The sequence below is a fragment of the Podarcis raffonei genome, chromosome 1 (genome assembly GCF_027172205.1).
Source record: "Podarcis raffonei isolate rPodRaf1 chromosome 1, rPodRaf1.pri, whole genome shotgun sequence".
NCBI lineage: Eukaryota > Metazoa > Chordata > Lepidosauria > Squamata > Lacertidae > Podarcis > Podarcis raffonei.
Window position 1 is genome coordinate 52,808,409 of NC_070602.1, and position 24,770 is coordinate 52,833,178.

The 24,770-nt window shown below is 41.6% G+C and overlaps 1 protein-coding gene across 3 annotated transcripts in view; it reads right to left on the reverse strand.

Annotated features, from left to right (window-relative positions):
- The window catches only part of EXT2 (exostosin glycosyltransferase 2), a 77,157-nt gene extending 52,590 nt beyond the window's left edge, over positions 1-24,567 (reverse strand). The window contains exons 1-7 of one of the 3 annotated variants that reach the window (XM_053387563.1): positions 24,206-24,289; positions 20,090-20,655; positions 19,625-19,714; positions 12,724-12,840; positions 8,521-8,716; positions 5,718-5,857; positions 5,212-5,305 (exon numbers count right to left, since the gene is read on the reverse strand). In XM_053387563.1, the coding sequence (XP_053243538.1) occupies positions 5,212-5,305; positions 5,718-5,857; positions 8,521-8,716; positions 12,724-12,840; positions 19,625-19,714; positions 20,090-20,625 (1,173 nt within the window). In that variant the 5' untranslated portion in view covers positions 20,626-20,655; positions 24,206-24,289. Of the gene's footprint in view, positions 1-5,211; positions 5,306-5,717; positions 5,858-8,520; positions 8,717-12,723; positions 12,841-19,624; positions 19,715-20,089; positions 20,656-21,665; positions 21,689-24,205; positions 24,290-24,327 lie in introns of those variants that run through there. The other 2 variants (XM_053387567.1, XM_053387554.1) reach the window with 2 other exon arrangements.
- Between the last annotated feature and the right edge of the window lie 203 nt (positions 24,568-24,770).

Consider the following 24,770-nt stretch of genomic DNA (forward strand, 5'->3'; position numbering starts at 1 on the left):
AATTTAGCAGAGACTCAAAAGCTAGAGCCTGCAAATGAAGAATCTTGAATCTTTTCTCAATTCAACGCTAGGCCAGGCGAGGATGCCGAACAATGTAGCATCATTTAGAACCAACATCTGAGTAGCGATGACCTTCAAATTCACATCAGATAGTACAGAAGGTGGTAGGCAGGTAAGAGTTTGTTCTAACAGAAACCTCATTCTAACAAAAATCATTTTAAGACTCTTAATGAGGGAGTTTGCCCCTGGTTCAGCCAGCACCCTTCTGCCTGTATGTACTACAAGATTCTCTTACAGCTTTTGCCACACAGTTGACAGCCACATAATTTTTCCCCCCTGCTCTGGCTGTAGTGCTCAGAGCCATTAGGATAGTAGTCCAAAGACACATAGTCCCAAACAGGCAAAAGAACTAGGAAAATGGAGATAGCCTAGTCTTGCTCTTACAAAAGATTTGCACTGTAAAGGGCTTTGGTCACTCACCCCACCACCATCACATTTGCAAGGGAGAAGGTCTAGAGCTATGCACACCCTTCTTCACATCTAAAAGTCGCTTGATATTGTGAAGGACTTCCTCTAGAAGCCAGCCTCACAGTGCTCATTTGCTACAGGGCAAGAAGCTGCGAATACCTCACATCCCACTCCCAGACAGCTGTGTCAGGTGTGCATGTAGCTTACAGCCTGTGGGCGTCTTCTCTCGCATCCTTGCACAGTAATTGTATCACAGCCCTGCACACAAATGACTGTCACAACGGAACAACTGTGATGTGTAAGCAAATGTATTTTTATGTATCACTCCCCAAGCTACACCTGGCTTTTAAAAGCACTATATAATAATCTTAGAAGAAGTGAAGTAGGGGGGATACAAACCAATATTACAGAAGATCAAATCACAAAATGGGACAGCATGATGGTAAGGAATGGCCCTCAAAGTGTAGAAAACACATCCCTGCACCCCCACCCCCACCCACTTCCCTTCCTCTTCCCTGGCCAACACAGACCATTGTGCATCTATGATATTGGCTCCTACCTGCCACAAGCTGATGCAGTAGCTTTCAAACACCCTCAAACTTGGAATTCCCTTAGCAGTTTTAAATCAGCAAGACCTTGAAGCTCTGTCCCCCCCCCTTTTTTTCTTTAATCATGGGTGCTTGCACAGTACCACAGAAGTATATCTCTTTTAAGAAGGAAAACATTAAATGGAAGGGCAGAGATTGAAAAGCTACAGAAAAAAAGAACCTGCTGGCAAGTCCCAGCACTCTCTTCCCACATCCGCCCCACCCCACTCCCTTCACATTAGAGAGAAAACAAGTATGTTTTTAACCTTTGTGTCAAGGGCCATCTTTAACCCATCACTTTATTGTGAAATAGCTCCATGGCAAAAAAAGAAAGGGGGGAAAGAGAAAAAGTGAACAGCTGCTAAGCAGGTGGTGCGTTTCTTCACACAAACTAAGAATGTGCATCCCTGGACTATTTTGCTAGTCAGTATCTACGGTAGAGACTAGTTTCTGAATGGGCATTTTCAACAAATGTCACACAACCAGGTGTCTGTCACTGGAGAGATGCTATAGGAGCTGCAACATAAAAATCTACTAATCAGTAAGGCTGCCGAGCAAAATGTGGGCATTCAGTGCATGATATGCAGAACTAACAGCAGAGTTCAGGAAAAGCCATTGAAAGGTATGCTGAGGAATATATTCTGCTGCCTTTAAAAAATACTGTGCACAGAAAAAAGAAACCTCACACATTCTGATCAAGAGACGCCTACGACTCTAATACTGCCTCCTTCAAATTTGTATTTGAAATGCATTTGGGGTCAGAACTGATCTTGAAGACATATAAAAAAACCTGTACTCTCACATTCCATACATATTCCCTTACAATAAAGGAATCGGCTGTTTTGTGATGTTGCAATGTTTCTCCCCACCCATTGCACTTAATGTTTTTAAAGGAAGTTTTCATTAAGTTACACTCAAATCAGAGTGAAATTATACGCCCTAGGTACTGGCAATCTACAAAAAATATAGCGAAAACTTTTTTACCACCACAACAGGGGCTTCATTTTGACAGAGCAATTAAGCTAAGGTGGCATTAATCATTCAGGGTTTTATTTTACTCATACCTTCACTTAAATGTGTAAGCTGAAGTTATTAGCAGTCCAGACACTCCACAGAAATTAACACTGGAAGGAGCTACAGAACCCACGTAACTTCTCTATATACTTCTAAGGCAGGGCTGCATTCCCTGGGAGGTAATCTGTCGGCGTCTGCATGCCAGCAATGGGCAGGGCCAGAGCCAAAACCAGTGGTGTCTGCCTCATTACAGGACTGCACAGCTCTGTGTCATCCCATCTATCTCCCTCGCTCTATGCTATTCCAACTCTCTTTCCTGTTCTCTCTGTGCTCCCCCCTCCCATTCATTTTGCTCCTCCATTAATACAGGTCAGAACCAATCGCTTGTAGTGAGTTTACCCTTTGAGGTCAAAAAGGAATTATTTTTAAATGAAGTAGATTTAGCCTAAACCTCCTAACAAAAAAGCAGTTTTAAACTAAATTGCATATGGGAGGTGTGGTGCCTCATTTCTTGGAGGGTCCACAAGACAGCCAGACAGATCTATGTCAATGGTTCTAAAGTCTGGGGCAGTCTAAGTTGGAGTTGGGGGAGGGGGTTGATGAGAGGAGCTATTGGAGCTCTTCCAACTCTACAATTCTGCGATTCCAGAACACTGACAGATGTGGCTCTAATTTCATCCCTACATCTTTGCCAGATGTTGCATCCTACATAGACGAAAAGGAAAGAAGGGTTACAGTACCTATAAACACAGTTACAAATGTACAGAGATGTATTTGCAGCTCTTTGTATTACTGCTGTAGATTTTAGATGGTAATTGACGGCATCTACCACAAGCACAGGACTGAAGTTACGACGTTTGCTGAAACAAGCACTCACGCATTTACAGAAAGAGTCAATAATGCTAATCTGAATAGCTAGCGTTATCAGACCACAGCTATGAACTTTCTTACGGCAAAGCCACATTCTTCATGACCCCCAGTAGCAAATCAAAAAGCAGTGTTTTCCAGCCTAACCGAACTGGCTACTTGAGTCTCTATGCCCACATAGAATGCCTAGTGAGAAGCTAAGAAAATCAGTATGAATCAAGGGAACAGAGACCTCTTCTGGCCATTTGTCATATTGGTAAAGTGGCTGAGCACAAGAAAACTCTCTGTAGAAACCCCGCCCCCCAAAGCCCCAAGTAATCCAATTACGTCATACATAATCCAAGTGCATATTGGAGTTTCCAGGACTGCCTCATATCAAGTGACTTGGATAGGAAGATTCCTAGTATTTCACAAATATGCTTTTCATATTAATTATGAAAGTTTTCTGATATGCTTAATATCATGTATCTCAATACTATCCCTGTGCTCCTGATTACATTCCCCAGGCACACTTTTTATCAGAGGCTCACAACAGAGTGGATCAAGAGATTGACTCCTCATTAAAAAATAAAATAAATAAAAGCCATGTCCAGTCTTCATAATTGTGAAGAAAGTGTTGGGAATTTAACTGAGGCGTACTCAGAAAACAGAACATGCATATTTTCAGACTGGTATTAGGTGCCCCCTTTTTAAAGTAATTTTTTTGAAGTGTCAATTCTCAGTCATATTTTATACTGATAGCCTTTCGTTCATAATCTAGACAACTCTGTCCTAGAGCAAGGTTTCCTCATCTTACTTCTAAAGTTCAGTGTAGATTATCTATTTTAATCAAAACTGAAGTAGCTTGTTATATGAACATGTGTGCAAATACCTATAATATACTTAAGAGTGTTGTGTGTCTCATTTAGTCAGTAATCTGGACTATACAATTGGAAAATCACTAACTCATTGCTGCTTCCATTCCGTAATGTACAGCACTGATAGATGTCTACTACCTTCTTAAATGTATATATGGTTTGTGTTATACTAGGTATGTGATGGACCTATTTGAGTAATTATATTGGGGGGGAAGCAAACCGGAGGTTTATGAATAGATTTGCCTATAATCTGCACACAAGAAAATTAGTGGAGCAAAACTAAAATTCCGCCCTAAAGAAAGCAACTTTCCATGATCTATATACATCATGCAACTTATCAATGTTATACAAAGTAGGCAATCTGCATATATTTGCTTATTTTCCATAATTTATTCTGCTTCCTCTAGTCAGACTAGGGAAAAGACACATAAAAAGTACTGAATCCCCACTCCTTGATCTCTGGGAATGATGAAATTTCACCAGGCATTGCCCAGATGTTCATGTCCTTAAGGAAAAACATTTTTTGAAAACAAAATCTCAAAGCTAGAGGTCTCAGGATAATTTAATTTGTACTTGCATAGAATCACAGTGTATATGCAGGTCACAGTTTAATAAAATGTGTTTCTGTTGCAGAGAAATGTTGTGTTGTATTTAATAGGAAATGTTGTAGCACAGGAATTCCCAACTGCAGTCCACAGACCACTACTAACCCACTAACTTCATTCAGGTGGTCCTTTTAAATGTGTTTGTGGGATGGGGAGTTGTTCTTTTTTTGTTATATATTTTTATCTTGTGAACCACCCTGAGAGCTACAGATGAAGGGTGGAATGCAAACTTAATAAATAAAACAAAAAATATATATAAATCTTTGCTAGATTTTGCAAATATGGCTTGCTAACACCAAGTTCCTCATACATTAATTTAGTTCAATGTGTTAGTCACAAGAGGATGCCATTTTCTTCCATTTTGTGTGTTAAGCAACACACTTGGTGGGCCCAATGAGTTCAAGTTATCATTTAGAGCCCATGGGGTAATTAAAACGTAATGAACCAAGCTTCAAATCCAAACCAGTTTGCCAAAGAACTCTGAAATCCTCCTCATCCTAAAGTTACTTGGGAGCGAATCATTCAGCAGGTCAAATCAGCCACGTAGGTGGCAAGATATGGGTGGTAATTTAATTTTAACAGATATGCAGTGTTGATCCAGAACAATACATAAAATTACATCTGAGTAACTTCATTGTATGTACTTTGCACAATTCAGCAACATGCAATATTCAGCACCTTTAATTAAATGGTAATATATGGGAACATGCAAATCATTATTACATTTGCCTCAACCTCCACAACAGCCAGGCAGGTAAATTCAGGTTTGGCTCCCAGGAAAATATTCATGGCCTATACTCAAATTTACTTTACCTGACTCTGCATCTCCTCAATCTGTCGTTGAGGTATGCTTTGCAGAATGTTGTACATCTCAGATATCTTTTCTTCCGGTATCACCACAGAAGCTCTAAATGCGGAAGAGTGAAAAGGAAAACAATGAGAATTGTAGGTAGTTAATTACCCAAAACTGGATTCCCCTCACACAGAGTCAAACAGATAAGCCCATGGAGGAGTATTTGAAAATAAATCTAAAGGAACTACCCCTCCCTTCAACACACACCATATAAATGTAATACGATATGGATGCCCTGGATAAACATTAATGGGGTTCAGTCTATAAGTGTATTTATTTCAATGTTTTAGAACTGTGGAGTTGGAAGAGACCACGAAGATCATCTGCTCCAATTCCATGCAATGCAGGAATCTGAGATTAAGAGTCTCAAGCTCTACCAACTGAGTGTTCAGCATTGATTTTGTAAAGCCATTCCAGATCCAAACAAGTTGCAACAATGGAGCACACACGACTATAGTGAAACTACCTCTTCCAATCCAGAACTTCGGAGAAAGGCAGAATATAGGAATCAGCTATGACAACAGGAATGCAGCCAGCCTGAAGTACATCGCTCAGCACAGCTTGTCCCAAGCGGGCTCCCCGCAGAACCACACAGAACGTAGCTTCCTGGTAGCAAATGGAAACAAAAATAGACATGATAAGATATAAGACGCTTCCTTACCCCTTGAAGGGGTAGCTAACATGGCATCTTCCAGATGTTATTGGATTACAGCTCTCACCAGCATAGCCAGGGATGATGGGGACTGCAGTCCAGCATCATCTGAAGACATCACACTGCCTTTTCTGCTCAGGTGGCATGGGAGAGAGGGAGCAAAGTCCATTTTTAATTCCGCTATCTCCCCTGTTAATTTATTTGTCCTGTCAACACCCATTATTACCACACCATATAATGAATACATGCTGCCTTGTAGGCTGGATTTGAAACTCACAAAAAAACAAATGATAGTAAGAAGAGGGTTCCAATGTACTGTGAACAGAAGTCCACTCATGCAATTTTAAGAAAGAAAGGAAATTTGGGCTTTCTCTGCTCCTGTTGGTGCAAAACACAGGTACTATAAGAGAGCAGGAAGCAGGCTCAGCACCAAAAACCCTGAGTGCTGCAAATTCTAGACCACCATTTCAAAGTTTGCTCTGGGTTTCAATTGCTGATAACATGTGAAACACTTTTTCTAGTTTCAGCAGAATTCTTAGGAAACATAACTACACCACAAGGATCCCAGTGCTATAAGCAAGCCAATAAGATAAAAAGTGATAGATCTTTCTTTTTTAAAAATGTAATCTTTATGGGTGTGTGTGAAATAAAATTATTCCTAAATAAAAATGCTGTAATTGTGTGTATTCTGTAGCAGACAAATTTATATCCGGGACCTGTGATAGGAACTGCATTTTGCCCAGAAGGTTAATATGGTTTGTGAAGTGTACTGGCATTCACAGTATACTTTGATTAATTTGATTGAGAGATTTATAATCCAATTCTCAAGAATACTTTTCATAAGCAGCTTATAAAATCATGCATTTAAAAACCCGTAAGATATAAAACCACTTCAAGTATCTACTTCACAGTATTACGGTTTATGACCCTCCCCCCCAATCCAAATGTTTTTACACCGTTAAGTACGTGTCTGAAAACAGTGCTGTTTTGTGTGGAAAATGTGCCCCCACACAATATATTCATTGGAGGAAAGGCTCTCAATGGCTACTAGCTATGATGGCTATGCTCTGTCTCCTTGGTCAGAGGCACTGATACTTATGAAGCAGCTGTTGGAAACTGTGGGTGGAGAGAGTGTTCTTGTGCTCAGGTTCTGCGTATTGATTTCCCACAAGCATCTAATTGGCCTCTGCGAGAACAGGATGGTGGACTAGATGGGCCACTGGCCTGATCCAGCAGGCACTTCTCATGTTGTTATGCATGGTCTCCGGAATCATAATGCCAGATTATTTTATCATATATTAATATACTATTATATTATCATATATTTACAAGGAACAAAAAAGTCAAATATCACTTGTTAAGAAACCCCTGTAGTTTTCCTAGGAGTAAGGGAATAAAAATGGGTTTAAGAGGGAAATACTATGATGTGGATGAAAACGCTCCTCTTACCCAACTAGTCTTTTTTTCCTGTCTAGACAAAACCTACTATAAATACATATCCTCACATTATCACCATTATCAGCCAGACATTCCAAATGGAGATGCAGGGTTCTGTGAGGGAAAGCTATTTTAACTATCTCAGCAGGACAGCTCTCCTCAAAGTTTTATTTGTTAAACGCGCAAAAACTCACAACTGCAATTCTAGGATGATTCTTTAAAGAAGGGGAAGTGAAATGGTTTGATCTTCAGACAGAACATTTGAATTCAGGGAAGCCCTTCCTTCCAGTCCTCAACAGAGAACTGTAAGCATCTTTCTTTTGCAACTAATCAAACATCTGCATAACGGTGCATTTTTTAATCTCTTAACTTGCATACAGAATGAGATAGTTTGCTATAGTTAGGAGCAAAACCTCCCTTGCCATATTTCTACACCAAAGCACCTTTATGCTGTATATGTTGCAGCCATTAAAGAGACGTGCAGGCCAGATGTTATCTTCCTTGCCTGACAAAATATGACTTTGGAGCTGTAGATATAACAGAACTGCCACTTCCTGGGTGCAGCAGTACAGGCATGAAATCTAGTTTAACAACTTCGTTTGTCATGACTTCAGGGAAGTACACTTATTTAACTACGGCAATGTGCTCTTCAAATACGTCCTTGGCCATTTATATTTGTAAGCCACATCCACCTACAATTTCTCTCTCTCAAGAATAAGTATGAGGACAAGAAATCCTATAGGGATGCTCAGTACAAGAATGAATTTGGACACTGGAGTAAGTCCAAAAAAAAATTAAAAAGAAAAGAAAGAGCAGATCCTCTGAAAGCAATGAACTTAAAGGGGATATCCAACCAACTCATATTCAAGAAAGCAATAGACTTTACATATTCAAACTTAGTTTAATATCGTCCATAATTCCATTGCTTTCAATGGGTCTACTCTTGAGTATGACTTAGCTGTATATCATCCTCTCTCTCCTTTAAATTAAAAAAGTAGCACATAGCATCACACACCAGAACACCTTAGAACTGACAGCAAAAAAAATATCCAAAGTGTAATCAGACCATATAATACATCTTATTCTTCAGAATAAAAATTGCATAGAATTGCATATGTCACAATCCATAATTTCCTGTAATCAAATACAAAAGTGATAGAGGCACTATAGGCAGACTTACCTGAAGCACCTGGGGATAATCAAAGACCTGATTCTTGTGGCAGCGCTTACGAGTAAAAGGGATTCCCTCTGAGAGGTTGGTACACTTGTCCAGGATCAGCACAGATTCTGCATTCTCAGCTTGAAGAGCCTCCAAGTCAGAACGGTATTCAGGATGAAGAGCCATCTGAGAGGAAAGGAGGAAGTACCTACGGGGACTGAAGACCCCAAAAATGAGAGCCTGACAAATCCTGCAGGATTCTCACTAGATAATCTGGTATGTGTTTCCCTTTATGCTGCTGCGGGACTCAGACTTGTTAGCTTTATAGCCATAGCATTTCACTTTTCTTTAGAAAGAAGTGAGTTGGAAATAATCCTATACTGGCACAATAAAGTTGAATTCTGGAAGGATTCATATACAAGCTGTAAGACCCAACTAGCAGTAGATATTAGCACATAAATAAAATACAGTATTTTTCGCCCCATAGGGCGCACCGGCCCATAGGGTGCACCTAGTTTTTTTTGGGGGGGGGAATAAAGAAAAAAATTATTCCCCCCCCCCGGCGTGGGGCTGGGGCGGGGGAAGCCCGAGCTTCCCCAGCCCCCAGAACAGGCTGTTCTCCGCAAGCCGTGGGAGCCCTCCCACAGCTTGCGGAGAGCTACCCGAAGCCCGGGCGCGCCCGGGCTTCGGGATAGAGGCAGCTCTGCGCAAGCCTTGGGAGCCCAGTGGGAACTCCCGCGGGCTCCCAAGGCTTGCGGATAGCTTCCTGAAGCCTGGAGAGCGAGAGGGGTTGGTGTGCACCGACCCCTCTCGCTCTCCAGGCTTCAGCGAAAGCCTGCATTCGCCCCATAGGACGCACACACATTTCCCCTTCATTTTTGGAGGGGGAAAAGTGTGTCCTATAGGGCGAAAAATACGGTACATAGTTGTGAACTATGAGTGCAGTATACTCAAGGAGTCCTACCATGACCAAGTATGACAAGATTGCAAGTTTACAGCCGTTTCACTTGCATGTTCACTCATGACAGTTTCACTGAAGGTAACAGGCCTTACTTGAACAAGCAGCCAGAGAACTGCAATGTAGTGTAGCAAGATTAAGCATTCTTATTTGGAAGGAAGCACTACTGAAATAAGTGGGACTCCGCTCCCAGTAAATACTGCAAATAGTCTTTAAAAGCAGATTGAATAGCACAGCATTTTAGGGGGCTTGGCATCATACTGATAAGGATTTCCTACTGAATTAAACTCTTGCATCGTTTCTTAATTTGGCTAAATGCCAGCTTGTTCTAAGTGCTACTTATGTGGCAAGTGCACAACAGAAGTGACATTTCCTCTTGATAAGTGCTGCCATACCAATTCTGCTTATTAACACAGCAAGTTCTCCATAAAACTTAAAGACCTATATCCTCCATGATGCAATGCAGACATTCCTTCTTTTCCAAAAAACAAGAAACAAAAAAACAAGAACTCGGTTATAATCAAATGGATTTCTTCTGGAAACAACGAACACACATTAGAAAATCCAAGTTACAAGTGTGTTACTGACTGGGTAGCAATTTGTAAGCGTGTTTCTGACTGGGTAGCAATTTGTAAGAAACCTATGCAACTCTTCAGTGAAGTGTTCATAACTTTAAAAGTAATACAAGCAGTATTCTACAGCTTAAATCCCACAACTGTGTTATTGGAACTCAAGATGTGTCTCTAACAGTCAGAGTTTAGCTCCTTGCCATATTTTGGGTCAGGAAGAGAGGTCGCTTTCCTCATTGCATCTGTCTTGGTTCACTTGAGTAATCTGGAGCCATTTGTTCAACATACAGTCTGCTGAGCACCTGCTTTACAAACCTCAAAAACCAGCAGGTTGTTCTGAGAGAGGTAGCTACCAGGTATATAATCCCACCTTTGAACCTCATTGGTCTATGGTAAGACCTTAAATTAACCAGTGCCTCAACTATTTCCCATATCTTTACCTTCTTTTAATAGCTGCCTCTTACATTTACAACTTTGTAGCACATATGAAGATAAATATTCCTACTTGATGCTCTGAGATGCAAGATATATGTAGAGATTAGTGTTTTTTAAAACCTGTTATCTGAAGTCTTCCCCACATGCTTACTGCAGGCACTCCAGGCTTTATATCTGCAAAGCCACAGATGTGTAATAAAATGAAACTGAACTCTCATCTCAGATTTCCAAAACAAATTAACAGTTAAAATATGCATCAGCACAGCTTCAGGCAAATACCACAAATGCCGATGATCTAAGTGGCACATGACTGAAGTCGCTATTTAAAAAAATTTGCCATTCAAGCCCAACTATGAATAAAAAGAGAAATCAATTTCCAATACAATGGTGAACACCTAACATGCAGGACTGTGAGCAGAACAGAACTTTAAATATATTTTTCTTCATTCACAACACAGCCTTCAGTCCTTATGAAAGAAAATTGTAAATTATACTAAACCTAGATATGCGAAAGTTCAGAACAGAGGTTGGGGAGGGAGGGAAAGGGGGGTTGGAGGGGAGGAGGGGGCTGTTTTGAATTTTTCCCCCGTGGAAGAATTCAAAAGTTTCAGGAACAGTAAAAAAAAAATCTATAACATATCTTTTAAAATTGGTGAAATGTTTCTAAAGTGGTTGGAGTATCAGACTATGACCTGGGAGACTAGGGTTCAAATCTCCACTCTCAGGGGATTTGAACCCACTATGATCTTGGATGAGCCATAGTCACTTAGTCTAACCTGCCTCAAAGAGTTGTTGCAGGGTTAAAATGGGAAGCATAGGAATCTGTATGGCACCTTGAGCTGCCTGGGTAAAAGGTGGGATATAAATGCGGTAATTAAATGTTCATCTGACTTCAATTATTTATGAGTTCTGGAAGCTACTAAGGATGTTCAGCACTTGTTTGTTTTTAGAGGGCTGGTGGTGGCATTTCTCTTAATTTACAAATACACAAATATTTTTCTACATAGTTGGGGAGTCTCCTGATACTTTTTCTGGGAGGAGGTTCCCCAACAGATATGGCAAAGATATGCACAATGATTTACTGTGCGCTGTTTTGCTTTCTTGAAAAATACATTAGCTGTTTTCTATTTTTTAATATTCAAATTAGTGTCCTGTAGACAAGACTGCAAAAATATGTGCCGTTTTCCATTCACTGAAATTATTGGCCCAGATTCAACTAACCTGTGATAGTTCAACTAATGAGGCTTTCTCTTGTTTCCCTCTCCCCCCACACCTTCCCCAAATCATTCTGTCTGATAAATTAAAATGCTTGTGCTGAAGAAACGTTCAGAAAAACGCAATGTTGAATTCCTCCCTTTGTAACTGACTTTTCTCCAGAAGTGACACTGTCACGTTTGTCAAAAAATGTTTGTGAGAGAGAAACAATGCCTATAATTCAGTACTCTCAATGTCTTTCTTACTTCAGCAAAAGATCGCTGAAGATAAGTTGAGAAAGAGTGTTTATGTAAGTCACTTAACTAAAGCTGAAAGGAGTAAACATTATTGTATGAGTACCATGGAAAGCCCAAATACCCACTAAATCAAAAGTAATTTTCAGTTCCCATTTGCTATGGTTCCTGACCAAATGCATGGTTTCCTGCTCCAAGGTTTCTGTCCACTCTTCACTGCCATTCTACTCTAGTGGATTCAACAAGGAAAGCAAGACAGTGAAAATTAGGCACTCTTATTTTGGAAGTTTGAAATTGCCAAATACTACTAGGGTGGGAAAGGCAGCAGAATCCAGGGACACATAACAAGAGAGACAAACCCTTTTCAGAAACAGATGATCCCGAAAGCAAGTCACACGTTTTAGCCTGTGATGGTGGCCAAGCCTGGAGCAGCAGAAACCACTTTCACTTTGATAAATTTCCCTTCCTCCCCAACTTTTAGGTGTTAACTTTTGCTAGTTAAAGCAAATGTCAGAGGTTCCCAGGAAAGCATCCATTATTGCTCAGGAAACCTTGATAAGTGTAATTAGAACTTGGGCTTTCTATAGCACTTATGAGATAATCTGTTGACAGATAATACACAGCCATATTTCGGCTTCAAAGCTCTCAACAATTACAAGAGCAGTTATACAACCAGCTTCCCCCCGTCCCCGATACTGCATGCTTTTGGTTTTCTGGGCTGAATTTCTTAGCAGCTCAGATGCAGCTGGCATTATAGGACATTGTTAGCAAGAAGGCAAAATATGCTGCATTCTCCCACTCATCTTCAGCTTACCCCAGCCCTTTATTTGGCAGTTCCACCTCTGCGGACAGTGGGCTATAAACAGGAATGCTGACATCATAGCCTTGTCGGTAGGTCCACGTAGAAAAACCTCCTCCTGCCAACAGAGCTCTGAGGAGAAAAGCAAAAAGTTAAGTTACAGCTACATTCCCCCCTCCCACCGCAACAACCCAACACCTATTCAAAAGACAGAAAATCAGAGAGGTGGAGTGAAATAAGAACATAAGCACAGCTTGATTTGCTGGATCAGACCACTGTCCCATTTAGTCCAGCATCCTGTTCTCACAGTCACTGATCAGATGCCTAAGAGAAGCTTGCAAGCAGACCCTGAGTTCAACAGCACTTTCCCCACTTGTAATTCCCAGAAAATCCCACGGCTGTGGTAGAACACAGTCATCCTGGCTAGGAAACACTATTCTATCCGCCTTTAAGGTGCACTAAATGGTTTTTAAATGGAAAGGTGGCATACATTTTTGAAATACATTGATAAATATTAAGTGAAGAGAGCCTCCAGATGACAGGTGCTCTCAGCCTGCCATTTCCAGAAAGTAGCCAATGACCTGATGCGATGCAAAGCTCATCTTCAATACCCTGAATCTAGTATACACATCTAGACTGAAAGAAGACTGCATCTCTTGGAACATGTTACTGGCAATGTGGTATTAATCTGGGTCATGCACTGTTTTACAACAGGGGAAAACCCAAACAACATTTCCCCTCTCATTACAGTCGACTGTGTGCCTAAACATCAAATTCTAGGGGGAAGGACTTTGCTGTATTACTCTTAAAATTGCAGATAATACATCAGAAATAAAATTATCTCCCAAATACTGTTTTGTCTCTGTACAGCTTTTGAGAAGTGAGAACTTTTATTTCTTTATATATGTAGTTTTGGCACCTCACACCTAAAACAACTCAGATTACAGTCCTTTAAGCAACTTCCTTGAGTAAAGAGACCTTTATTTCAGAGGTGGGGAATCGGATCCCATGAGCAGGTCCATTTTTACAGGTGGGTGTCTCCTCCTGTAAACCTCTTTATGTCCTATGATGCCAGGTTATTCAAACTTCAAAGGAAGAATCAAGAACACACACCCAGTCCAACCTCAGTAGAACTGCAAAGGAAGAATCTTCAAGATTCCACCCAAAGTACGGCTTGCATTAAACAGTGAATTTAATTTCAAGTTACCTTTCAAACAAGGGTCTTTCCCAACCCTACCTGGAGACTGAACCTGGGACCTAGTGTATGCAAAGCATATATTCCATCACTGAGCTATAGCACTTCCCTATGGGGAAGGCAATTTTCACATTGCAGGAAAATTAGCATACTATTTTATTTTATTTTTTAATCACTTCAGGTCCTGGAGATTAGATGAACATAACCCATCATTTCAAGTACATGCCAAAAAAACCCCTGAACAGCAGTAGAATTTATTATTTCCAGACACTAAAATGAACAGGGCCAGACATACTACTTCCAACTAGCATCTACTTCACTTAGATCTTAAACTTCGCTCAGTGAACTAGATACATGCCCATTATAGGCACTGTGCAAGGACCACCTTGGGCTGTGCAGCTGCACGCTACATACATTTACTACTGAGTTAACTGTGAGCGAATTTCTTCAACTGATCATTCAAGCTGCTGCAACTAATGGTACCTAAGAATATGAAATACTTTGAGCCCAGAGTAGCTCACCATCAGGATCCAACACAGAATTTTGCATGAAATGTGATGTGCAAGCCTCTGTAAATATAGTACTTTAAAATAAAACACTATCCCTCATGGCTGAGAAGACAATGAGAGGATTCCAGTGGTCACATGAGCAGAAGGTTCCTTCACCCATTGCAAGAGATGACCCCCCACTCACTTCAGCCCCATATGGCACAGCTGACAATGTTCTGTAGTCCCCTCCTCAACCCCATAGAGAGGCTTTGGGTGGGTACAGGGGCTGCAGGCAGGAGGGAGAGCAAGTTCTGTTGTGTGAGTTGCCTTCCACATGCAGAGTCATTTAATGCAACCTCTAGTGAAAAGCAGAAGTTCCAGCATTCATGAGCATGGAAATTTGGTGCCTTCTCACCTTTCCTATGACCCCACCCGTCAAGCCCACATGAACTCCTTGATGATCTAAACACGTTCTACTCAACCAACAAAACTCATACTCGGGGCGGGGGGGAGACAACAAATATTTGCTTTATATCAGAATAGACAATCTTACATAAGTTATTTTCCATGACTTATTTTGAGTATTAAAAAAACCAGAAACAGCTGTTGCTGAACTCCAGAAAGGAGGAACAATTAATGCTATATAAATGCTGTGAACTGCTTTCTGAGTTCCAGAGTTCAATGTCCATTGATTTCAACAAGTGTATTCTAACTAATGTTGGAAATCATCCAAAAGGTGCTGAAAAAATATAATATTTCAAACCTCCCATAAAAAATGGAAGCAAACTCAAACATACCAGCCCAGGCTACATGTGTGTTTACAGAAAGAGACCTAGATGAGGGAAGTGTTGAATGAGTTTTAGCTCCTAAAACCAGTGATTATTTTGCATTCTTTTCCATTTATTTTAAGTGACATGCAGCACAGCAGTGCAGAATGCTGCTGTTATCCTTCAAGCCTCACATTCCCAATTTCACATGAATTCAGAGGTGTTGAACAAGAAAGCAAGGAAAAACTGAATTTGGCTCATGTGTTACTTCTCCTGCACTTTTGCTCCTTGTTTCTCCTTCCTAATTAAGAAACAGTAACCAGATTGTTTTAATTTAGATCCAGTAAGCAATGTTAACCCCACTTCATCAACCTTGAGAACGCAGGTGTGCATCTACCTAAGCAAAGCCACAGGGAACCAACACCCAGTTAAGTATTTCAGTTTGGGTGTGCGCTCTGCAGCAAAAGAACCAAAATATTAACTCTTAGATTTCTGAAGGCAAGTGGGAAGAAAAAGGAACATGGTGAGGGAAAATTTAAATTTAGCAACACTGCTACGTTATAAACAGTGCTTGTTTGGTAAAGGGTTAACAGTATGAAGAGAAAAAACTGGCAGTTCAGTTGTGACTGAAGCCAGGAAAAGATAATGTGTGGAGGCTCAGTTGGCAGCAGGCCAAGAAGCAGCTAGGCTGTTAGTTTCAAAAGAGGTGTTTACATTCTTGTAAGGTTTTCCGTTATGACAGCTAACAGCAGAATCTGGCTTTTATATGGGACAGGAGAATTGAAATGGGTCACATTGTGATAGGTCACTTAGTGTACATTCTGTTCAAGATCACTGGCTGATATCCAATGTTAGTGAGTGTTTACCCACTGACCCATTTCTATGGGATTAATATTATTATTATTATTAGTAGTAGTAGTAGTAGTAGTAGTAGTAGTAGTATAATACCACCCTATACCTACTGGACAAGTATACAGTATATTCCAAAACGGTTCTGACAGAGAATATAAAGACAGGCACAATATTGTGCCATCAGAAAGTGAAGAGACTTCTAGGCAGAAGTGGGGGAAAGGTAGTCTGGAGAGGAAGACTCTGAAGGAAGTTCTCCAGTAAGTTACTACAACTCTGGTCAGAAGCTAACTGTTGACTGCAGGAGACATCAGAGAAGAGAACTGTGACGTCTTCACGGCCAAGTGTTCAAGTGCCTGACCAGGAGGAAGGTTTCAGAAGAAAACTGAAACCAAGAAGCGACAGCTGGGAGATCCTGTTCCACCCTGTATCGCTTTGGAAAACCCTGACCAGAGAGAAGGCTTCAGGTGGAGTATTTGTGAGTTAACCATAAGAGGAGAAAAGTGGACTGGCTAATAGCTTTGAACAGGGATGAGAACTAGCAACAACACTTTTAAAGAACCAGTAACATCTGCTAAAGTAACAGTGGCATATCAACTATTAACAAACCAAGCATTGCTGTGGGCACTGTTATACAGTGGTTCAGCTCCTTTCTCCTGGTCCATGTCCAGAAAGTGGAGTTGGGGGTGAGTGTTCAGACCCCTGGGCTCTCATTTGTGGGGTGCCTCAGAGCTCCGTCCTCTCCCCAATGCTTTTCAACATCTATATGAAGCCACTGGGAGAGCTCATCAGGGGGTTTGGGCTGGGTGTTCACCAGTATGCAGAAGATATCAACTTCCACCTCTTCTTCAAATCATAACCAATGAAGGTCCTGTGTGAGTGTCTGGAGGCAGCTGGAGGATGGATGGTAGCTAACAGATTGAGGCTGAATCCTCACAAGACAGAAGTACTGTTTTGGGGGACAGGTGTGGGGGACTCCTTGGTCCTGAATTCAGGGTAATTGTGCCCTGAAGAACCAGGAACACAGCCTGGGAGTCATTTTGGACTCACACCTGTCCATGGAGGTGCAGGTCAATTCTGTGTCAAGGGTGGCTGTCTACCAGCTCTATCTAGTATGCTGGCTGAGCCCCTGCCTGCCTGCAGACTGTCACACCAGAGTGGTGCATGCTCCGGTTATCTCCCGCTTGGACTACTGCAATGCGCTCTATGTGGGGCTACCTTTGAAAGTGACTTAGAAACTACAACTTATCCAGAATGTGGCAGCTAGACTAGTGACTGGGAGTGGCTGCCGGGATTTTATCAACACCAGTCCTAGAAGTTCTTCATTGGCTCCCAGTGCATTTCTGAGTACAATTCAAAGTGGCCTAAATGGTCTTGGCCCAGTAATAATAATAAAAAATAATATATTATTATTATTATTATTAATTTATACCCCACCCACCTGACTGTGTTTCTCCAGCCACTCTGGACAGCTCCCACAAGAATATTAAACAGAATAAAACTTCAAACATAAAAAACTTCCCTAAACAGGGCTGCCTTCGGATGTCTTCTAAAAGTCAGTATACCTGAAGGAGCGTCTCCACCCCCATCGTTCAGCCCAGACACTTCCTCTGAGGGTCTTCTGCTGGTTCCCTCACTGTGAGAAGTGAAGTTACAGGCACTGTCAGAAACAGGCAGAGGGCCTTCTCGATACTGGGACCCTCCCTGTGGAACACCCTCCCTTCAGATGTCAAAGAGATAAACAACTACATAACTTTTTGACGACATCTGAAGACAGCCCTGTATCGGGAAGTTTTTTATGTTTGATGTTTTATTAGGTTTCAATATATGCTGTAAGCCACCCAGAGTGGCTGGGGTATTATTATTATTATTAATTGATTAAATAACCTGCCTTCAAGTAAATCCCTATTATATTAAATAAGTTTTATTAAATAATAACATATTTGATGCAAGTCTCTGAGTTTGCTCAGCCCATGTCTATACCTTGCTGCCGTGTGTAGTAAAAGGTGGCTAAAGAAACAGATTGGAGTTAAAAAATGGCAGCAAAAAAGCATATGGGTTAGACAAAATGTTTTATTTATTTAACCTATAATGGGGAGGGAAGGGCACAGAATCCTATAAGAGTTTATAAATAAAAATGTGGAAACTTACACCTAGTGATATCAAATATTTAATCAACCTGACTACACCTTGGATTTTCTAAAGAACACACACACACTTACACATTTAGATGGTAAAATAATAATACTTGACTGTCCTCTACTGGCCACTCACATCATATATACACAGGAGGGATTCAAGCATTGTGACATAAGATGCTAAAAAACTAAATTACCCATACCAATACATACACAATAATCCTTTTTTTCTGACAAGTCATACAGAGGAAACAAAAATACTCCTTGACTGCTCTCTGTACAGGAACTTCTGGAGTGTGACTTTCTATATATACACAAGAATTTGAGGGCAATCCAAATTCCACTCAAATCAATGGCAAAACCTCCACATAAAGATATGCAGATACTAACAGTCAGTAGAGACAAACTGAAGCCATGTTTCTAAGATGTAAAACTTAGATTTAAAAAAAGTTCTCGTCTTCAATAGGAGGATACCCTTTGGTTGGCTGTAAATCAAGGCCAACTAGTTAAATGCTATGTAGAAGTAATTTGTTTTAGAAAGCAGTATATTTATGTTCCATTAAGTTTCAGAAGCAGCAAAGTTGACAAAATGGCACAAGGAGGGTAAGTGTTAACAGGGCCAGTCCAAAGCATTCAGCCACTCGCAGCCAGAGTGGAGTAGTGGTTCAAATCCCCACTCAGTGCTGAAGCCCACTAGGTGACTTTGTGCCAGTAACTGTCTCTCAGCCTAATTTACCTCATAGGGATGTTATGAGGATAAAATGGAGAAGGGGGGAAGTGTGTACACCACAAGGTCATGGGTTCGAGCCCCATGTTGGGCAAAAGATTCCTGCATTGCAGGGGGTTGGACTAGATGATCCTCTTGGTCCCTTCCAACTCTACAATTTTGTGACATATAAATAAATTCACACTTTGACTCCCAATAGCTCTGGATCTTGTTTAGAGACTTGTTCTAAAAAGTCTCAAAGAAACAGAAACAAGTTGCCTATTGGGAGAAGGGGGCCAATTACCCTGTTGAAACACCTTAGTATGCAGAAAGTGCAGCACTTAGCTAGCTAATCATGGTTAGAGAGTAGACTCTTCTTGCTGCAACCCCACACAGAGATGCTTGTAGGTAGGAAAAAAATAAAGTTGTTTATTGTAGGATACACATAGCTTGGATAGAAAGGTTTCTAGTTCTAGTCCAACTAACTAGTCTAGAGAACAACAAGGAAGCCATGCCTGCTCCTTTGCTTCTCAGAGGACAGTTAAAGATGACCTCTCTCTCATATTGAGGTCCGAGAGAGAAGTGAAAGGAGGAAGTTGTAAACAGGACGCAACCTAAGATGTATCGTGCTAAAGAACAATGAGATGGAGAAGCATGCCGATAGGTTAAAGATACAGGGATAGTGTGGGAATGTGGATGTCCCTCACTCAATCTGTGTTAACCCCCATACAAACCCCTCTGCTTCAAGCTGAGATGCACCCAGAGTTGCCTACCTGTCTCTTGGAACATCAAGTGCTGTGTTGTAGTCAGGTGGTCCTCCAGGCAACATGTTGAACAAGAGGTGATTTGTCCCATGATTCCAACTGAGAAAGAAAAATGATGGGGAAATGAGACCACCACACATGCTTGAAACCAGAGCTTCAGAGATAAGTACACACCCAAAGCCACTCTGTAACAAAACAGGTCTATAAAAAATGCAGGAGCCCAATGGTCACAGATTAGCCATAAATGTCATCATTCGCATGATTTCTGAACCAGGCACTCTCAAATGAGTTGCAATTGGCCTGCTTGATGTTTAAGCCCAAATGAATAATTACCAAACAGTGGGAGAACAGGGTGGTCAATAATTAAGACTGAAAACCAATGTACTCCTTGACTATCTGGTTCCCCCTCTTAGTCCCCTTACCCTTGTTTTACTGTTGTAGCTCTAGCATTCACAGTAAGATATGTGTAAGTACCGAGAGAGCTGTGCCAAAGCTTGAGCAGTTTCCTTGATACGGAGCATATTCTGGTTGAGTACGTCAATTGATGGCACAAAGAGACAGGCACGATTGATGTCATCTGTGTAGAAGTCACTGTCGGAGATGGCGGTTAACAGGTCATTGTATTCCCTGGAAATGGTATGACTCACAGGCATGTTGTATTCATCCACATACTTCTTTAGAGAGTAAATATAGACTTTGATCTTATTCTTGGGATTAAAGCCACAGCGGTAGACATCAAAACATGTATGCATCCTGCAGCTGAGATCTCCTCGTTCTGGGATGGCATTGTCTGCTGGAATCTTGACCACAGGCACATCATGAATGCTGCGTTTTTCAACTGTCCAATCATTTGAGGACTCTATGGAGTGTGGCCAGAACTGGAACATGCCTGTAGCAATGAGGCCCAACAGCACAATGGAGAAGAGAGCAATGTAGTAAATGCGGTGTTTAGTCTTCATTCTTGGGATGAGGGCTGGACCCCGGGTGTTATATTTGACTGACGCACACATAATGAAACAAGCCACCTTTCCCCCAAGCTTCTGGAAAACAGAATATATGGAAAAACAAAATTTAAAAGGGTATGTTTAATTTGTGGCAACCTGGTCAGAAATCCATGTAATTAAAATAAAATAAAAACATTATTGTGCTCTTGTGGTTTGCAACTGTACTGCTAACACACTAGAATATCAGTTAAGATGAAAATGCTACTGTTGTTTTTCAACAGACCAAACAAGGCAATATCATTGGCATGTACCAATGTGGACTACCTCTCAATTTTTCGTCTGTCATCTACTGCTATTTAACATCTGGTGCCGCTACAGAAGGCAGGTTCTTGATTGGGTTTAGCAGCTTACAATAAAAAACAAACAAACTAGTTTTACAGACAGAATTCATTTTCCTGGGGAAAAGGGGAAACTAAATGGTCAGCAGCATTTATACAAAACTTAAAGGAAAAGGTAAAGGGACCCCTGGCCATTAGGACCAGTTGCGGACGACTCTGGGGTTGAGGCAATCATCTCGCTTTATTGGGTGAGGGAGCCGCCATACAGCTTCCGGGTCATGTGGCCAGCATGACTAAGCCGCTTCTGGCAAACCAGAGCAGCACACGGAAACGTCGTTTACCTTCCCACCAGAGCGGTACCTATTTATCTACTTGCACTTTGATGTGCTTTCGAACCGCTAGGTTGGCAGAAGCTGGGAGAGAGCAACAGTAGCTCAAACCATCACAAGGATTTGAACTGCCGACCTGATTGGCAAGTCCAAGAGGCTCGGTGGTTTAGACCACAGCACCACCCATGTCCCAGTTATACTGCATTAGATGTGAGGGGCACACATGTGTATAAAATGGAACATCTGTTTTTAAGTACATACCAGCAATGGTTGTAATTATTTCTCATTCTCATTTCTCATTCACTTCTCATGTATATTTTAAAAGGTGAAAATGCTATTTATATATGTCCAAACCCATCACATCTGGTATTGATATGTGAGTATTTTGCACTTCAATATTGGCATCAAACCGGAGTGCAAAATGTCGCATACAAAATACCTCTCAGTTGCACAACTGGCAAAGCAGAACTGGGCATGCACTGGGAAGAAACATTTTGAGAAACACAATAATAAAAGGATAGTAGCAACAACACATGTCCTTGTTAAGTACTAGCACCAACTCTGCAGATAGCAGAACAGATAAAGCTGAAATGCCCTGAAGTTTTATTTATATTGCAGCTTGCTATTTTACAATTTCTAGGAAAAAATAAACCCAAATCTCTGTAAAGGCATGCACATTTTAAGTGTTCAGTCACATATTAAACTGTATATACTTAACATTTGCCAGAATTTTATTTTTACCTGTACAATCTTAAGGTATTTATTCTCTAAAACTAATATTTTATGCAATCATGGCTTGTGGTAGATTAAAGTTTTTTTATTTCACCTTGGATGATTTGTAATATAACAGTTTTAAATTAAGAAGTGTTAACACTTTTAATTGTGACTGACTAGTTATTCCCAGGGCAACATAACTACACCCAGCAAAATACTATTCTATGACCAACCCCATTCCTGCCTAGAGGGATGCCAATTTACCACATGCAAAACAAAGATAACAGGAAGATGCCAGGTATTGTAGCAACAATGACAGTGGGTGTGTATGCTCTTAAACATTTCAGCTAGATTGCCTCAGCAAAATAGCGTTCTTGGCTCTCTTTGCCAAATCTATCAGTAATCAGAAGGAATACAAGTTTATTGGTAATTTACTATTATGCATTTACTATTCTGCAGGACTACATTTGGGCCTCATATCTGCCTAGTATGGTTTCACTGCTATTTACAGGAAAATGACTTCACAGACTCTGATTAGGAATGGAAAAGCAAGGGCTGCTTAACCGTTAAGACTCCCTCTTACTGCAGCTGTCTACTCAACATAACCACCACCACCCAGTCTGCTTTCCCACCCTTGGAGAAAAAACAGCTTCAAGACGGCAAGGAACGGGAACATCTGGAGGGCCGAGTTTACCGCCTATGCCTGTCTTATGGGCTTTGGATCTATCTGAAAAAGTTTTCATATTCTACTACCAAAAAGCACCAAAACAATCACTTCCACCTCCCTCAAGTTGATCCACATGCTGCAAGCCTTCTTCATTAAGCTTCTTTAACTTATTAAGGTGTCCCTCCCAGAACCTGGATTACGAGGTTTCAGTGTCTAAAACAACACTACCCTTAGTATTACAATATAATATATTAGCATTTTAATGACACTAATTGACACCTTCTTCCCACCAAACAATGGAATATCCTGATGCATCACTGAGATCACGCATTCATGACAAGTTCTTATGTCGCTGAGGAAAATATTTTTCCATGCCAGGCTACAGCATACACAGTCATTCCATGGAGATACTTAATCATATTTTATAACTGCTACAAAACAAATAATATTAAATAAAGCCTATGATGTTTCCTTCTAAAAAAATAATAAACTGCATTTGCATCCTCACGGTCACATTTAGAATTAGATACTACCCAATTAGCATCAGTAGCTTTCTGAGAAAATCAATAATTTAAAGGAAAGTGACAGGGTTCTAGAATACATATCCCCCAACTAATGCCCAGTCATTTCCACATTGCTTTACAAATGTGTCAAAAACTGGACTGATACTAATCAGGAAAATGGAAGTAAGCTCTGTACCAGTGCAGTAAAACAGAATATGCATGACTGAAGAACAGTGGCTTTGAAAGCCACTAAAGATCCAAATTAGTAGGAAATGCAAGCTGAAATACTCCTTTATTGACATTTTAAAATGTTTGTGCAGTGTTTACTTCAACATCCTACCTGAATAACACCAGATGGTTAAATATTCTCTGCAGATCCCATGAAAGTGAGGCAAATAAAGCTATCTTCTCTGTGCACATTCACATCTAGACTGGGAAAAGAGCCTAGAATTTCCAGCACTGGACAGCTACATTCAGAAATTAAGGACCTGCATATTGGTTTCAAGCTTGGATCAAGAAGCGGCAGAAAACTAGGCTTAGCACTATCGCCTTATCCCACACAGTCATTGATGACAGCCGGGGAGCAGATAAGAGACTGAATCCCCCGAGAGTAAAAGATTACTTTTAATATGAATCAAGTATGTTAACTGGCACCAGTAAAGCTGACACTGTTGATCAGGTGTTGGGACACCTAAGTTGGTATGAACACTGCAACTTCCTTTTGTATGTGGGTATCGAGGCTCTTCTTCTCCTACAGGCACATCCACAAGCCACTTAGATTCAGTGAATTTCCATCACGGGGGAAGGGGGCAGGACGGACCCACACCCACATGTGTGTCACCAGGCCCCATTTATTCCCATTCTTCTTGTTACTATGAAAGTAGCACTTAATCTGACAGAGGCGTGTGTGTCTGAACCTTGGCGATGAGAAAGGAACTGAGAGTAAAAAAGAACCGGACTATAGAGTGGGTGCTGTGCTGTCAGTGGAACGGACTCCCTTGGAAGTTGGCGAATTCTCCTTCCTTGGAGGCTTATAAGCAGAGGTCAGGTGAGGAGGCAAGGCATCGCTAGGAAACCGCTTCGAATGGCTCTCACCTGCAGGGCGACTTCGGGGCTCAACGGAGGGCGAGGAGCTGGGCCCCAGCTCGCCAGGACACCCGAAGCCACCCCGAAGCTCAGGGGGTATCAGAGGGTCCCCCCGCCCGCGTGCCACTCACCCGGTCGCCCGAGGAGGAGGACCCCAGCGCGAACTGGCTTGCTGGCTCTCTTCGCTTCCCCCTCAGTCGCCACGCCGGCTACGCTCCGGGAAGGACCCAGGTCGTCATGGGCGCCCTCCTCACCTCACGGCGCTCCGGCGGAGGGGAAGGAAGAGACCGCAAACGGCGTACGCCTCCCACGCCCCTCCGCCTCCGCCAGCCGCGGCCGACGCTTCCGGCTTCCGCTCGAGCCGGGCGTCATTTCCGGCGCGACGAAACGCTGGCAGGCGGATGACCGTTCTCTCGCTTCTCCGCGCGGGGAAAGACGGTTGGCAGCCCAGCACTCGCTGGGCTTTTGTTTCCCGGCGCCCATCTGAAGCCAAAGTAAGGCAAGCAGCGGCAAGCCGGTGGCTGAGATGGCTCTTAAGCATGGGCTCATCAGCTAGTCGTCAGAATTGCTGAGA